This window comes from Pagrus major, chromosome 7 (genome assembly GCF_040436345.1).
Source record: "Pagrus major chromosome 7, Pma_NU_1.0".
NCBI classification, from domain to species: Eukaryota; Metazoa; Chordata; class Actinopteri; order Spariformes; family Sparidae; genus Pagrus; species Pagrus major.
In genome coordinates this window covers 8377134-8394743 of record NC_133221.1, presented here as the reverse complement: position 1 = coordinate 8394743, position 17610 = coordinate 8377134, and the positions used below count along the sequence as shown (strand labels likewise).

General features: G+C 41.6%; 2 protein-coding genes across 3 annotated transcripts; one reads left to right on the top strand and one right to left on the bottom strand.

Moving 5' to 3' along the window:
• Positions 1–26: 26 nt before the first annotated feature.
• qars1 (glutaminyl-tRNA synthetase 1) lies at positions 27–8216 on the bottom strand. The gene is made up of 23 exons (XM_073470455.1): positions 8029–8216; positions 7473–7623; positions 6738–6847; positions 6572–6647; positions 6409–6473; positions 6238–6291; positions 5743–5800; positions 5569–5643; positions 5366–5451; positions 5173–5259; positions 4985–5084; positions 4821–4899; positions 4491–4730; positions 4308–4400; positions 4050–4187; positions 2688–2775; positions 2433–2579; positions 2213–2314; positions 2009–2101; positions 1041–1168; positions 892–958; positions 677–802; positions 27–577 (listed from the first exon to the last, which is right to left on the bottom strand). The coding sequence occupies exons 1-23, from the start codon at positions 8137–8139 to the stop codon at positions 527–529; spliced, it is 2325 nt and encodes a 774-aa protein (XP_073326556.1). The 5' UTR covers positions 8140–8216; the 3' UTR covers positions 27–526.
• A 260-nt stretch (positions 8217–8476) lies between these two features.
• On the top strand, positions 8477–11186 carry ogg1 (8-oxoguanine DNA glycosylase). Of its 2 annotated transcripts, none has more exons than XM_073470339.1 (7): positions 8477–8933; positions 9048–9412; positions 9498–9677; positions 10148–10326; positions 10424–10571; positions 10702–10751; positions 10845–11186. In XM_073470339.1, the coding sequence occupies exons 1-7, from the start codon at positions 8824–8826 to the stop codon at positions 11043–11045; spliced, it is 1233 nt and encodes a 410-aa protein (XP_073326440.1). In that variant the 5' UTR covers positions 8477–8823; the 3' UTR covers positions 11046–11186. The 2 variants fall into 2 exon arrangements, with proteins under 2 accessions (XP_073326440.1, XP_073326441.1); XM_073470340.1 differs by having other exon boundaries at positions 10677–10751; positions 10845–10949.
• The last annotated feature ends 6424 nt before the right edge of the window (positions 11187–17610 follow it).

Sequence of the window (17610 nt, the reverse complement as noted above, 5' to 3'; positions counted from 1 at the left end):
AAGAATATTAACTCAGAGACATTGCAGGTTTTTTCAAATTATTATTTATTCTTCTCTCCCGTCAAAAAGACACACATGATACCCTCTGAGTCTTAAAAAAAAACACACGGTGGTTTGGCAGTGACTCGCCACCTTTGTAAGAAAGTCATGTATGGCATTTGAGAGCATCTCCTCAGTGTAACACCTGTTTAGAGACAGTATTAAATTAACTTACAGTAGCCCCTTTTCAAATTGATCAAAGTTGCATACATTCAACAAAGAGGAAACACTGCAGGTTAATTATTTTTGCAGCAGATATAGAAAAAAGAGTCACTCCGACAGTGACTGACCAAGCGATACTGCAGCAATTCTGTCGGCCACAATTCTCTTCTGAATGTGGACGTGTATTTCTTACAGTATCTGATTTGAGTCAGTCTCAGTCAAAGCACTCTGTGCGGTCTCTGATGTTACACAAAGTGATGCAAACAATCTGGACATGTATCTGTGGGCTCATGGGAAGCAGGACGTGCGGCTTGATTTTGGTCAATCAGATCTTCCCTGGGTCTTCTTTAAGGGTGACTGTTCTGTTGAAGACGAGCTGCAGTGAAAGAAACATTAAAGTTACTTCTTCACCAAAATAGAAGGCTTTCCTCAAGACGCATTTGTAATATAATAATCAATTGTTTCATAGTTGTACCTTATCTGCAGTGCTGTCGGGGTCCAGGGAGAAGTAGCCAACTCTCTCAAACTGGAATTTATCCAAAGCCTTTGCTTCCTTGACTGAGATATCCACTAAGGCACCGCTGATCGTCTGCAGGGAATGCTACAACGCCAAAGAAGAAATAATCAGAAACAAACACTTCTCAGTTAATCCAAACAGGCGCTCTGTCACAGGAATGCAAAGGTACTCACAGGATTGATGTCACTCAGGAAGCCATTGGGCACTTCAGATGTATCCTCTGGATGTTTGTGCAGGAATCTACAAAGGAAAGTTTTCATTAAGTGAGTGTTTCACATGGAGTATTATTTGTGAATGACAGCGAGTGATTTTTGCAACTTACAGTCTTTCATAAAGGCGCACTTCGCACACGAGTGGCTGGCTGACCCAGTGGATGAAGGCCTTTGGTTTCTCTGCGGTCTCAGAGCTGCTACAGGTCACCTCCAGTTCCACCACTTTACCCTGAGCGTCCTGAGAAACAAAGTGGAAGTCAGCAGGACATGTTTTGCAAGAACAACTTTACAACTAAACTCTACAAAATGGATACACGGAAGGTAAGACACCCACAGAGGGAAGCAAACACTGCCAAGAAAATGTAATATCACGTCCGTGTAATAAGCTCTGGAGAAACTGTCAAACATTACTCGCACTGAAATTAAATAGCCCTTTTACCCAAACATGGATCCCAAAATTGACTGTTGACACATAAAGCCCTGAGACTGTCACATGTTCAGCCACTTTGAGAGAGGCAGTGAGATTGACCTTCTTTAAAGAATTATTGTTATATCATTTATAAAACTGCATGCCAAAATACAGACAGCAGAGAAGGAAGGATGCTACTTGCAGTTGTTACCCTGCTAGCCATGTCAGCGCCTGCATTTCACACATACTCAACCCACTCCGTTTCCTGTTCTGCCTAATTATCTCCAAGCCTAGAGGGCACATTTTGTCCATAAAATCTGGTCTAACCGTGTCAGTCTTGCAGAGCCAGTCCTATCTCTAACCTATCTCTGGAGAAAGGTCTGGCTGCACCTTATTACCATTCTGGTATAGGGGAAAAAAATATCTGGCTTATGTGTACTGTACTGTATTTCTTTAAACCAATCACAATCATCTTGAGCAGCGCTAAACCCAGGATGCAGCACCTTCAAACTAATGTCAAGGGGAAATTGTTTTGCACGTGGGGAGGCGAGCTCTGGCATTAAAATTGCTGAATCCCTGCGAAAGGAAAGGTAGGAAGCAGCAGGAAGAGGGGAAGTAGGTGCCCAATAAAATCCCAATAAAGTCCCTTTGAAAAGCCTGGAGTCTTACCTTGATGACCTTCTGGACAGAGATGACATACCCAGCATGCCTCAGACCTACAGGCTGTTCTGGGGTCAGACGCTTGTAGCCCTTCTCCATCACCTGCAAAAGGAGAGGAGTCTATCATCTTCTTTCCACAATCAAGAAATTGCGCAAAGAAGTCTGCTGCTTATACTGTGAGGGTCATTATATTGGGTTTTTTCTCTCTCTAACCTCTCTGAAGTCGCTCTGTTCGATGAAGATTGTGCGTGTAAATGGAACCACATGGCTGCCTTTGGACTCGTTGGCAGGGAAGTCTGGCACTCGTACATCTGACTGAAGACAGAAGAGGTGGACAGCAGGAAGATTTAGCAGAAAATACACAGGATATTACGAGACCTCAGGGAGCAGTTTAATGTGTAACGTCTGTTCATTTCTAAGACGTGTGCAGAACCTTTGCGTTCTCAGGAAGGTTAGTTATGGTGACTTTGAGCGGTTCCAGCACAGCCATGGCTCTGGGTGCCGAGTCGTTCAGCACGTCCCGCACACACGACTCCAGGAGGTGGGGCTCCGTCGTTGTCTGGGAAACTGTGACTCCCACCTGCCAGCAGATGTAACATATTATTACACAACAGCACCGTCCTTGTACTGCACACGTAATCACTAGTTCCTCCGTCCAGCCATTCATCCTTCCATCCATTCAGCCTACCCGTGCACAGAAGTTGTTAATCGCCTCTGGTGGGAAACCTCTTCTCCTCAGCGCAGTCAGAGTGAAGAGTCTGGGATCATCCCAGTCTCTGTAATTAGAAATGATATACTCTACAGTCAACTGAATCTGTGTAGCATGCAAACATTTTACCAAACCACAGAGAGAAGTACATCTGGTTTCACTGATCTTTAAGTCTGCTGCAAGAGATCTGAATTGTTGTCACAATACGTGGTAAAACCTTTAAACACGCTCAAGAGGACTTAAGCCCTTCTTCAAATATTGAAAAGATGACATTGCTAAAGGCAACGAGCTGTTAAAGTGACTTCTTTTTGTTCTTCAAATTTACTTTTACATACATTTTACTTGCTGCAAATTGAATTCTTTAAGAATGGTGCTCACTATATTGTATGAATTACAACTGTTCAGTGGTTTATTCACTTCTGATTCAGTTGCCTCAGACGATATAAATATGACGTTGATGACTTACTAAACATTACAAATGTGACTAGGGTCAAATTCATCTTTAACTTTGTTTACTGTGTGTCTTGTCTCTTTTTTGTATATTAATAACTAAGTGTAGGGAGGTGGAGAGAGAGTTTGTAACCATAATTGTATAAAAGCTTACAAAAAGACCAATTACACATTAAATTTAAAATTACCACCACCTACTGTTACAAAGTGAGAATGTAAAGAAACAGAAATGATTTAAGAGGCGTTGTAGTATTTACACAGTATTATCGTATGTGTATCATTAGCATGATATCAATATTTAATTGTTAAATATCACGTGTATCGTTAATACTGATATATTCCGACAGCCCTAATTACGACTTCAATGGAAAAGTGATTTGGAAGCTTATTCAGTCCTGAGAACAAAATAGAAATTGGCCTGACATTTACGTAGAGTTGCATGTCTGAAAAGTTGATCACAAAAAAAGAGTGGCATGTCTGAAACAGGCTTTAGTAAGTAAAATTATTAAAATAAAAAGAATAATAACAGGAAATATGAAAAACAGGGTAGTAGGTAGGGACGCATGGACATGCAACATGGCATGCAACTCAGGTTGTCAACCAATATCACTTTCACATCTTTCTGATTTTTATCCATTATAACATGAGACCAGGAAGGTGAGGCACAAAAAACAGAGTCAACAGCTGGCCACTGACTTTATAAACATAAATAAAAGCATAAAACCACATTGACAAATATGGATCTTTAACATTGACTAATACCCAATCAAACAATTTAGAAGAAGGGCCCGTTATTTAAATTCATTACAAGGCAGACCATTTTGTTATGTGATGAAATATAAATAGTCAAAATGAATCTGTAAACAAATGGCAAAAGACATTCAATTTTACCTGACAACGCCGGTCTCTACCAGCTTAATGATTTTCCTCTTGGACACAACAGTGTAGGTGAGGTTTAGGCGACCGTATTCCCACTGAACAGGGCAGTACACATCCAGAGCGTTACACAGCCAGAAATATGATGAACGCCTGTCCCAAACACAAAATGAACCAATGGTGAAGGTGAATGTCAACAAAGCATTCGCATGTCTACTGAAAAGATTGTGATGCAGTTGAACTACAACAGATCGCCAAATAATTCATGTATACCTGGCCTGGAACTCTTTGGTACAGAGTGAGTGTGTGATATTTTCAATAGAGTCACACAAACAGTGGGTGTAGTCATAAGTGGGGTAGATGCACCTGCACAGAAACACAAGAAGAAAGGGTTTTAAACACAGATTGATATGAGAACGATACATTAATTTTTTTTTAAAGTTTAGGGTTTCATACCATTCATCTCCTGTCCGATGATGCGCCGTGTATTTGATTCGGTACGCCACAGGATCCATCTTCCCGTCCTCCATCACCATCTTCATCCTGAGCGTAGCCTCTCCCTCAGCGAACAAGCCCTTCTTCATCCTCTCGAACAACACCAGGGACTCCTCGATGGGTCGGTCTCTCCAGGGCGACGGAGGAGCGTTATGGCCCTTCAGTTCCTCCCCCTTCTGGTGGCACACATATGCATGACCCCTGAATGAAGACAAAGAAAGGACTCAGACATCTTTGGCGTTGAGCAGGTTTACAAATTTTGTAAAAAGAAAATTAAAATCCTAGACTCACCTGCGAACAAGATCCACAGCGAGCTCGTAGAGTTGCTGAAAGTTGTCTGATGCATGCGTGACATCGTAAGGTTTGTAGCCTGTGTAATACAGTAATCTCGATAAGAAACTCATCTTCATGAATGTCAGCTTTCATCAGATCAAAAATAAAAAAATCCAACTCACCAAGCCACTCCACCATGTCCTTGATAGCAGTGAAGTATTTTTCCTCCTCCTTCTCTGGATTTGTGTCATCATATCTCAAGAAACAAATCCCGTTGTTTGCCTACAGGAAGAGACAGGTTTTACAGAAAACAGCTGCAGACAGGATTAAACAGCTAATGTGGTGGGGATGAGGACAGAAAGAGACATACCTTTGCATAACCAAAATTGAAGTTGATAGCTTTGGCATGTCCAATGTGAAGGATACCGTTGGGCTCAGGAGGAAATCGCGTACGAATCTAAAGGAATTTGAAAAAGGAAAGGAGAGAAATCCTTATACATAATCATTTTTAAGTTAACGTGCTTCTTCTCCAAAAGTTCAAGTGAAACATATAAAGATTATACCTGTCCACCAGTGATCTCCATGTGCTTTTTCAGCAGTTCCATTGTTTTAGGTGTGACCACATAGCCCTCAGTTTTATAGTTTTCTCCTGTATTGTAGAGGAAGAATGAAAGAACAACATACTCAGAAGTTAATTCGTTAAATTGCTCTACATGGCCTTGGAAAGAAAAAAGAGCAACAAGCAGTTCAGGTAGTTCTCTCTCACCTGGTTTATGGAACTTCAGTGCTTCTCCTCTGAGCTGCTCCATTAGTGACTTTCCCTCCCCAGTCATCACGTCACCTAACAACCAACAAGCACAGTTTTGAAAAAAAAAAACAACCCACAAACCTAAACCATTAAATTAAATTCTGTCTGCTGTCCAATTGGCCTGCTGCTTACCGTTCACTGCCGCCTCCTCTTTCTTCACCTTTGTTTCATTCTCTACGACTTTATTTTTCTGCAAAATAATTACATATTAACCAGATGAAATCAAAACATTCAGGGTGCAGGGATTAAAGGAACAGTTTGGAAAAGAGAGTTAAATGAGTAGATCGATACAACTCTTGTCTGTATGGCAAATATGAAGCCACAACCAGCAGCTGCTTCGCTAAGCTGAGCATAGCATAAAGACTGGAAACAGGAGAATATCCAGCTTTGTCCAGAGGAGACAAAAAATGCCTACCAGCACCTCTAATACCATTTTACACCACAATTAACACATGTATGCAGGTTTTTTTTTTTTAACATGAGTAAACCCGACATGTTCAACACAACATTCATGCTGGAAAACATGGAACAATGACAACATATGTAAGTGGGTGGTAGTGGGTATTTCGTCCAGTGTGAAAGGGGTATAAGTTGTGATTTAAGGAGCATTTTCCAAAAATTTGTTACCTTAGCTTTCTTTTCCAGGTCAGCCTCTGTCTTCGGTCCTAGGAGGTGGAGGACCTGTAAAATCCCAGAGTTAGTTGATTTATACAGTTGGAATAATCTAACAACCTCAACTAGCAAATATTCAATCACAATGACAGATGACAGACACTAAAAGCGTTTTTAAAAACACACCTGCAGGTCCACTTCATTTTTGATGACCTTTCCATCGGCCCATTTCAGGGCAGAGCGTGCCTCTCCTGCAACAGACACAAAAAAAGCCCAGTGAGACGTTCTGTCCGTCTGTTAAGCTTGAACAGTTTCAACAATATTTAACTACTCAAGTGTGAGATCATACCCATTAGCAGTCCCATGTTGAAGTGGTACCTCTCCTTTAACAGCTGTTCCTTGTGTTTCTTGACCACAATCTCCACCTGCGCGACATTCCACTGTCACTGAACACCGCACACCCAGTAAAGCTTGTAAAAAATAAACACACTTTCAGGGAATTTAAGGGCACTTACAACTTCTTCAATGCGCTCCGGTGTTATGACTACGCCAACTCCACACGCTTCTTCAAATTCCTTCTGGTTGATGGGGTCCTGAGGATGACTCTTTACAAAGTCGAGAGCAGCTGCAAAAAAAGAACAAAAAAAGAAGAGGGATGAGACATTAATGGAGCTGGAAGACACATCAATCTCACAATCTTAAGTCCCTATAATCAGACGGGCACTGATTTCTTCTGCTTTCATTTTTGCTTTCAATGCTTCTTTCTTCATAATTTGCAGAAATGGCTCCAGAGGACGCTGCGTGTAATCACTCAGTGTCACTCAGTGACAGTTGCATTGTGGGTAATGTGGGTGCCAGGTTTTGAACGGTAGTCCATCATTTTAGCATTGCGCTCCTGTAACACTGTTAGACTTATTATGGATGGTTTAAAATGACCAAAAATCCATGCAGCGTAACCACAGATATGCCTTTTTTATTGCGCACATTCTTCTTCCTTTTCAAAATCTGATGCCTGCATTACCCACAATGCCAATGAGTTACATCACTGGAGGCAATTTATTAGATTACACACAGCTTTTTCTGGGGCCACAAAAGGCTTTATACTACTTTTCCCCCCACATATGCAGTAGTACTCCTAAAGGGCTGTAAACACACTTTATTGTGAAAAATTGGTGGAGTTACCCTTTAATTTACTGCTGTGACCAGTCAGGTTACAACATGTAACCTGAAATGAAATGTCAGGAAATTACCTGCCAGCTGTAGCTCTGTACAGATTTTGCCCTGAGCTATACTGTCTGACAGGAATGTCAGGCGTTTGGTGTCTTTAAGGCGAGATGCCATACTGTACAGCAATGTCCCTGTGGCTTTGTCCACTCCTGATGCTCCACAGACACGCTGGGCCTGTTGAAAGCAAATGAAAACAGACCAGATTTAATTGTTTTCTCTTTCGAAATGAGTCAAGAGCTAATAAACTGTGTTAATGATAAGACAGGACAGGGAAAATCAGTGGAATTATTCTCCTTATCTTGAGCCTGGGAGGGTCACACAACCTAAGGAATGTGAAAATGAAAATACAGTGACCCCTGCCACTACACCTACTCACTTATCTTTAACAAGTTAACAGAAACGTATTCACAGGTAGGTGCTTCTGAATATATCATAAGAGCACCTTTAAAAAGTGACAAAAACTGAGGCTGAATACATCAAATGAGCTTTAAAAGAAAAAGTAAATGTCAAGTCACATTTGACAGCTGTTCTCCCCCCAGGAAGTTGAGTTTCCTCATAATGTTAAACGTGTGGTCGTACCTGAACAATGGCGTCCTTCAGGGAAGAACTAAGCGCTTCATTTTTCAGCGTCTCTTTCGCCTTCTGCTCACTGAGCCCGATGGAAGTAAAAAGTGCCACCGTATCCGCCATTTTTCCACCGTATTCACCGGCTAGACAGGAGCCACACAGACACGCTACCACCGCACACTACTTTCCGTTTGGGAGAGGGAGGGACGACGACTTCCTGTACACCTCAAAGAAAAAAATGACGTACATGAGGATTCACCAATGGGACACGGCGGGCACGGATTGCACTGACCAATCGCGAATGAGCTCCCGCCTACTACGAGCAAGAGAGCCAATCAGCAGCTGTGTTGACATCAGTAAGGGAAGGGCTACCGGAATCTGAGTAATGTTGCATCAGAATGACATTTCAGTAATTATTAACATGAAATTAGGACTAGAATCAGTTCTTATTTATATCAGATACCATTTTATAATGCAAGTACCTTTACTTTGCACTTTTTGAAAACTCTTCTTCTCCAACATGTGCAGCTTTACAACGCAGTGTAAGGTCTTTGTTGTCCATTTCATTGACGCTAGCTAAAACACCTCTGCGAAAGTTTTCATACGGGCTGTTTCAAACGTGAATTGAGGTTGTTGATCGCCGTAAAGTCACTTTACACGATTGTTTATGTCTTGTTTCACGCTGCCACAAACGACAGATCATACCACAATGAGTTTTAAAAATATCGAGGCTCTGTGGTAGGTCAGTACACGCTTTGTCTATACCTCTAAACAGATAGCAAGCTAATTGTTAGCATCAAAACAATTATGGCCAAACATGCGGTTCTATCATCGGGGGCAAAAATGTGGAGATGTCTCCCCTGTGTTAAGTCAGAGCTGCGTCTGGATCTCACTCTTGCATGTGGGCAATCTTTCCGGTAGGTTTGTCAGACTGATGTAATCTGCTGTCATCAAGATTTACAGGAGAGTTGCAGGACAGACCTAATACAGTTTAAATGCTCAAATGTGTCTTTATGCATCTGAACCCATAGCTGGAGAGAAACTGCAGAAGGCCACTGGACCGGAGTGATCGGAGGACGAGTTTGGACTCTGACCCAAACAGATGACTCTCTTTGGTACCACATTTACCAAAACCAAGACAATCATGGAGGGGAATGTGACAGGAAGAGGAAAGCTGGTGTTGCTCTCCAGATGGAAAACAAGTCAGAGAAGAGGTTCAGAGTTGCTGTGAAGAAGGAGGAGAAGGAGCCGGTGGCTGTGACTTTAGTACAGGACACTGAGGAGGAAGAAGAGACGCTGAGAGATTACTTCCAGCTAAATGTGAAGCTGGTGGATCTGTACAGGGAATGGGGAGCGGCAGACCCCCACTTCAAGCGCATTGCAGACGTCTTTACAGGTGTGCATGCATGGTCTCTCTTATTACACATCAAGTGATGACTGAGCCAATTTTGTCTTAAATATATCATTTGGTCTCTCCCCAGGTGTGCGAATGCTGCGCCAGGACCCTACTGAATGCCTGTTTTCCTTCATTTGTACCTCCAACAACCACATCTCTCGCATCCAGGGCATGGTGGAGAGGCTGTGCCAGGCTCTGGGCGCTCCACTGTGCCAACTGGATCAGACCTCTTACTACAACTTTCCGTCCCTGTCTGCGCTTGCAGGTGCGATATTCTTTCTCCACAGACCTTTTCCACTCTTTATCACATTTCAAGAACACTGTATCAGTGGTGCAGGGTTCACAACTGAGTCAGGACCCTTTTATTATATTGTTTGTTCTTTCCCTTTTGCTTTTGGTTCAGTGGTACAAAATCCAACCAGGAGATCTTGATTTGTATCGTGGGCATTGCAACAATATTTTCAGCTTCAAGCTTTGTCTGTCTTGTTTATTTCTTCCTTCGAGTGCTTGGATATTAGATGCAGCTGAGAGAAACTATGACATTTACCAATTTATCAATGTAGAAAAATATATACTTAAACCATAGAGTGAAGTAGGCAAATTGAGTCATGTTCACTAGCCATTTGTCATTTTAAGTTGGGTTAGTGAATGTGAATTTACTTAATTATCAAGCAGAAAAGACAAAAAAAGATATTGTCATCCTAATTGGTTAGTTTTATACATTGTACTTGGCAGACAACAGCGTAGAGGCCTGTCTCAGGGATCTCGGTTTTGGATACAGGGCTCGGTTCCTGCAGCAGAGTGCAAAGCAGATTTTGGACACCCACGGGCTCCAGTGGCTTGAAGGCCTACGCAGTGCCCCATATCTGCAGGCCCGTGATGCTCTGCGTACACTCCCTGGTGTGGGCACTAAGGTAGAGTAGGAAAAAAATCTCTAGACTCTTACATATTTCTGAAATTAAGTAAGTTGTATCAGTAACATGTAACAATTACCTGTGTTTCTCCCTGTAGGTGGCAGACTGTGTATGTCTAATGTCCCTGGACAAGGCAGCGGCTGTGCCTATAGACACACACGTGTGGCAGATTGCTAAACGTGACTACAACTACACTTCTGGCACTGCACAAAAGAGCATCACAGACAAACTCCACAGAGATATTGGTAAGTATTCATGCACCTCATCGCTAGTACTGAATGTTTGCAGTGTTACACTGCTTGTAAACATAGAATAATGACTTTTAATAATCTTTTTAATTGCAAACACAGTGTCCAATGTTTTATTTCTACAAAGGGGACTTTTTCAGAAAGCTGTGGGGTCCTTATGCAGGCTGGGCACAGTCGGTGAGTGTTATCCTTCAGTATTTGTGAGTGTGTTTCTGTCATTTCTCTTACAGTCTGTCTGCAATAACCACAGAGTGTTTTCATCTGTTTTAGGTGTTGTTCTGTGCTGACCTCAAGAAGTTCCAAAAGCTGAAAGAGATGCCACATTTGAAGCAACCGCAGAAAGAGGAACATGTCAAGGAAGAAATGATGGTGGCGTGTGAAAAAACAAAAATTAAAACGGAAGAAAATGAAACTGTGAAGAACATAAAAACCAAGTCAGTGTGTCACAAGAAAGCAAAGATTTCTGTCTAGAATGAGGGCGTGTTGTGAGGTAAACACACACACTTCACAAATTCTGTCCATCTTCGTTTTGAAAAACTACTGGAATGAAATGTATATAAGATGTATTTGTCAGGAACATTTTTATAAAACAAAGTATTGTTTAAAAAGAAATGACTCAGGGTGTTTGTTTACATTCTGTGTGTTCTGTGAGTTCATTACTACAGTAAAAATACAGCACATTTGTGTTTTTTCACAAAAAGACAAAATAACATATTTCCTATTTTTGTTTATGTATTTTGAGGGAAAATGTCCATATTAGAAGAGTCATCAAGCCTACTGAGACCATCACTGTCATATTGGCTCTCACTTCTGCTTAATATTACCAGAAAAGGCCTCTAGGTGGCAGTATTCATGAGTCAAAATGTATTCTGAAAGATAACATCATAGTAGGTCATTTGCTGAAGCCAGCCTTTTTTAAATTTCAGAACAAATCTCATTATTTCCCTGGGTGAATACTTTCTGTCAAGCCCTGTGGGTCCTGTTACACCATCTAACAACACGTCATGGCATTTGTATGCATGTCTGAAAAGGTCATCAGACCACCACCACCAAAATTATGTGTTGTATTTCTTCAGTGCATTCCCTGCATTAAAATAGTATGTCTGGTTCGTAAAAGGTTGCGTGTAACTCATGGTGTCTATGTGTTTATCTATAGGCGTTAGTTGACCGTGTCAGCTGGTCTTTTTATAGCAGGGATTGCAGTTATCTGGGGGGCAGTTTGACTGTCTCTGGTGCAACTTGAACATGTCTCTTAGGGTGTCTGACCTATTTCTGGCCCTTTATGGCAATGAGGGAGCAATATTTTAGTTCATTTAAATTATATGTAGAGAGAAATCATCCTCAAATGTCGCAACAGCCCTCATGGCCATCAAACCTCTTTATTTGACCTAATTTGAAAGCTGTGTTCCGACATGTTTGCTTTAGTGAGCAGGTGCATCATGCACGTAGTCGTTGCATTCTGTGCATATCAGCGTGTGCACGTCTTGCATCCATAGAAGTTGTTTATTTGCTGAAGTGTGCAGCCGTGCGTGTTAATGAATATGTGAGTCAGCTTTCATCCCCACTCCAGTTGAGCTGGACAGAAGCTGGGGGCCAGCTTCAGGGCAGAGTCACAGTGAAGAAGAAAAGAGGAGTAAAAATAGACTTCAGAGAATAAGAGATTTTTTTTTAAGGCAGAAAGGTGAAAGTGCGCTGGAGGTGCTGACATAAATTTTAAAGAAAAAGCTGCATACACACACATGTTGACACACAAAGACTAAAACAAGACAACAGTAGCCTGACCATTATGTAAGAGGTGGGTCTCAGCTTGCGTGTTGCCCTCGGGAGTTGTTTAGTTGAAAGGACATCTCTAATTGTGCACCTGCAGGCACCAGGGGGCGCCACCTTTGGACTGCAGCGAAAGGGAAAGGGCCTCTTTCTACTTCCAGATGTGCAGCAGCAAGACTGGGTTGGTTTGTCTCTGAGTGACAGGATCTGAGAGGTGGCTTTGTCATAATTGAGGTAGAGGGATGTGTGGGACCTATCCTAAATTGCCTATCATGGTATATCGAATTTTATAAAAACATATTGATATACAGTATATGATGATATTATTAATTTTCTGGAAAATCATAAAAGAAATACAGTCCACAGATAAAACAAACAGATGGTTGTTCACTGGATTTTGCTTGATGTAGTGAATGAAATGCCTGACAAATCAAAGTACATCGTCACACTGATGCAAAAATTATGCAAAATATCTGTATCACCATAAGGCAGTACTGTTCAGTGATCCGCAACATTACCCACAATGGCCTAATAACAGGGGATAGTGAAGAGATAGCTACCATGATATAAAAGGTGAGATGGATGGATAGATAGATAGATAGATAGATAGATAGATAGATAGATAGATATGTTTATTGTATTAATATTAGAATATTAGAAACACCTCTCAATATAATCCAGTACAACACCTCCACTAACTGGGGCCTCAATGCTACAACATAAAATGTAATAAACACCTCTATGACAGTGCCATAAAAACAGTTTATTTACTTTGATAGGCATCATCAATGTTGTAGCAGCGCAGCTGTATTGAATTACATTCCATTCCACAGGTGTTTTCAATGAAGTGGCCAAGAGTTATGGTAAAATACATCAAATATAGGAATGTATATTCAGTTATGTAACATACATTGATGTATGAACAGGTATGTATGAACAGTTGTGTAAGATTTTGGATAATAATAATGCACAGTTGAGGTTGTAGTTTGAAAGTGTGAAACTATGATGGTTGAAAACTTTAGTACTTTTTCTCGGTATAGTCATGTTGACATTGACTTTGAAGCTGGGAGGAGATTCTATTAGAAGTAATGATTATTATTTTCAGTTTTATTTATTTATTGTTTTTTACACATCCAGACTCTGAGTAAGTTTCTTCTCTCCTATGAGCCCAAAAATGGTCTCAGCACATCCACAGTCAGTCTGCTACTTTAAATGATGGATGTTATTATTCCTGAATAGTTACAGATGTATTATATAACAGTATCTGATACAATACCGAAAATGGATAAAATTAGAAGAGACTTGTGTTGATTCACCATAGATGTGGTGAAACCCAATGCTACTGCAGGCAGCCGTGGGGGAGCCTGAGGGATGGGCGGTGCGGTCCCCACATGGAAGTCTGTCTTTGGGGCCCTGAGTTGGGGAGATTATTCTTTTGTGTCTAGACAACCAGAGTGAGGGGAAAGCCACAGAGAAGAAAGACTGAGAGCAGACATATTGGAGATTTGAAGCTTTTCTGACTCATGTGTGCATGGATGTTAGCATATGACGGTCTTGGCTGTTCTTAATGAAAGAGGCTTATTTTGTGGAGAAAATTAATACTTTCTACCATCTGATAGGATCTCCACTTGGCTGGCTGTGATTTAGGTTCAATGCCTTATAGATTAGGAGAGAGAAACGTCTGCCCCAGAGTTATATTTCAAAGCCCCCACTATAGGATCAATTCAAATGACTAAGTGGAATGTATTCAACACATTCCTGGACAAAGATGGTGTAGAAACACTATCCACGGTTAGTATATATGGGTGTGGGATAGGATGAGTTCCATGTGTGGTTTCGGTGTATGTCAGTGCAGAGAACTCCCTCCTTTTTAAGAAATTGTTCATTTAGCGAGCTTTAAATACTGCTTCCCTCTCACTTTATTTAAAGCCCGCTAAAAACTGCCCATATGAATCAAGAGCTGTCACTCAAAGGTGATATACATATAAGTCACTGGGCTGACCTTCTTTCATCTAAGTGGGACATGCAAACATACACTTGTAAGTTTGGGTTATTTAAGATATAAGGAAAAATTGTAATTATTTCATTCAAAATGAGAAAAAGTCTGATAATGATAAAAAAATCTTTATTAATTGACTAATGGATAAACTCTGAAGAGGGCTCATTGCTTTAAAAATGCAATGAACACTACTTTGCATGAAGCTCATCAAGTTGTCTTGTGACAAAGTCAAATTTCATCTGCAATATCAACAATATGTCACAGAAAGCAGCAATATAAGTGTAAAAAATAACTTATTACCCCTCCGGTTAATTCAACAAATATCATTGTATCCACAAAATAAGACAGAGAGCAACAATTCAAGTGTAAAAAATATGTTTCATGATAGATGAAAATCAAAATCTTAAAAATAAAAAGGAAGGAAGGAGTTGTATGTATTTATTTTTACACTTGAAGAGGAGGACCACAATGTTGAGGCTTCTCTGTGTCATAATGTACAGTCACCTATCGCATCAACTGCTTGACAAAACGGTGGGTTTGAGCGCTTGGGCCTTAAAGGATAAGTTCATCCAAAAATGAAAATTCAGCTCTTCTCACCTTGATGCCGATGAAAAAGTCAGGTGAAGTTTAGTTTAAAGAAACAACACAATTCTGGAGCTTCACAGCAAACCAACATTGCAGAAAAAACAACCAAAAAAATCAATCGAAGTCTCCCAAATTGATATAAAAATAAGTTATTTACACCCTTTTTAAGATGGTTCTCAGCCCAGAATAGACCCCATTAACTGTTGGTGCAGATCCAGATAAAGGGACGGATCGAGGATTCTTTTCTTGTTTTCTTTAACATTGTGAGAGGGTGTTGTTTGAAATTTTCATTAATCTCTCAGGGAGTAATGTATGGATCTTGACGAAAGGCACATTTTAGGTGGCTGTTATCTATGAGCGAGTACAAAAAGGGGACTGTTGGGCCTCGGCGGAGGTATGCGCTCTACTGAGTTCTAGTTTTACATTAATTTATCATATTTAAAAACGACATCTTCTTCAGTTGTTTTGGAGAATGCTGCAAATGTTTAGTGGACTACGAAACTTTACCTAACTTAGGTAGATAGTGGTATATAATGAGTGAATTTTCATTCTTGGGTGAACTTTTCCTTTAAGACTAATTGGGAACTGTTAACTGGGACAGGAGGACAAAAGTCGCCTCGTGTCAGGGCATTAATTTTCAAAGAAAGGTCTAATTTTATTCAGTGAAGCAGCTCAGGACCGCCGATGCTCAGACCTCGCTGAGCTCAGGCTCGTTTCCAATAATGCTGTTAAACGTTCAGATGAGAGTAAGAGGGCACCCGTGCAGAAGGAAAGACACCTCTGGGTGTTTTCTTATTGTTTGAGGATGTCGGATGAATTAGACCCCCCTCTGGTACACCGGATTACAATAATCTTATTACAGCAGCAACATAACTGGATAACAATCAGTTCGTATGATAAACACACATCAGATAAAAAGCTGTGAACGCACAAACAAAATACCTTCATGTGTTTATAATCTAAATTGCATAACATATCTTTCGCTTCCCCTGTTTTTTCATATTTCACGGTGTTGTTATATACGTATAGGGTTCGATATCTTATCCCCAATGGAATATTAGCCATAATCCATGTTTAATAATGTGATTACCATCTTGAAATGTTCCCGCTCTTTGTGTCCCAACCCTTCACTGCCTCTCCTGCTGGCTCAGTAGTAATGTAATGGCATTAGGACAATCCTCTGAGCTGCACGGGTTATTTTAGGACTCAGATGTACAGCGAGTTGTAGGATCTAATAAACGTGACAAATGGGCTACACACAGAGAAATACAGGTACAGAGAGGCTTCCCGGGGAATCTACAGTGTGAATTTGGGCTCGAGCAGGGGGCAGAGCTGCAGTCTCAGCCGCATGCATGTCCAAACTGGTGTGTTTTGTTTGTGTAAGGCCGAGAGACAATCAGATAGAGGGGGGGGGGGGGGATGAAGAGGAGGCACGGAGCCAAGGTGCAGCATGAGGAAACAGTATCATCTTGGCTCTGGATGGCCTCACTCCCCTTTTGCAAAAAAAAAAAAAACTGGTTGGAGGGCAGGAGAGGAGAGGGAGCTAGAGTTTCATGCACACCTTTGTTCCCAGCTCATTGGCCTCCTTTTTCCTGGTGCCAGAAAATGTCAGGTGACTTCTCACCTGTCTCCACATGACACTCCTTTCACACCACGTTAACAGCCCCCCAATTTAGAGCACTGGCAAGGTTATTTCCAGCTTTATGGATAGTAGCACTGCATGCTGTGTGGTGGTGGTGGTGGTGATGATGTCAATGCCAGTGTCGTCATACTCCCACTGGGCACTGTCTAAACACGCCGCTCTCTGAAAAAGGTAGATGAAGTGTGTGCTCAATGTGAAACTGCGTCGCCGGACTGCTGTTGCGTAACAGACGTGCCAGGCGGTAGGTTGGAGGCGATCGTGTTTATCCGCTTGTGAGGAAGAGAAAAAAAGAAAAACTGAGAGGGAGGGAGCGATGTAGAGAGAGATGGAGCGGCTGGAGGGGGCGTACATCTCCTTACTAGCTCGTGGATAGGGAGCTGGCAGCGGTACAGGGCTGCTGAACGCAACCTCTCTGTCGATAGAGGAGCGGTGAACCTGGACTAAACGTGTTTTTTTTTCTTTTCTCCCGCTTCGGTATGTGAACGTCCTCGTACGCTGCCGCAGAGGACGCCATCGGAGAGGAGCCGCACCGCACCGCACCGCACCGCACCGCACAGACCCGCAGGTACGGACTTGAGATCACAGTTGTGGAGTGGCTGCTATGCGGCGAGACTTGGCGCAGTGATCCACGCGTGACGCTGCTCCTACCTGTGCCGCGGTACCGACCGTCGGTTCAGGTTTACAGGCAATTAAGGTTAATTTAACACACTGAGGAGGGGTTTACATTTTTACCTGTAGGCGGTTTCCTCTTTTTGTTGTTGTTGTTGTTGTTGGTGGTCATAAGGGATTAATCGTGTCCGCTTTGTTAATTCTGTCAGTTCGAGCCATCACGTTGTCATCACGTTGCCTTTAGCTGCTGCGTTTCGTGACCGACGGTAAATTACGTCGTCAGGTGATTGTAATATACAAAAACTGTACATTTAATAGCTCCTTTATTAAATTCAAGATTTAAAAAAATACTATAACTTAAGTTTATATGGACACCCTACAGTTTACCAACTAACTTACCAACTAGCTAACTAGCTTACTTAAGCTAGGTTACA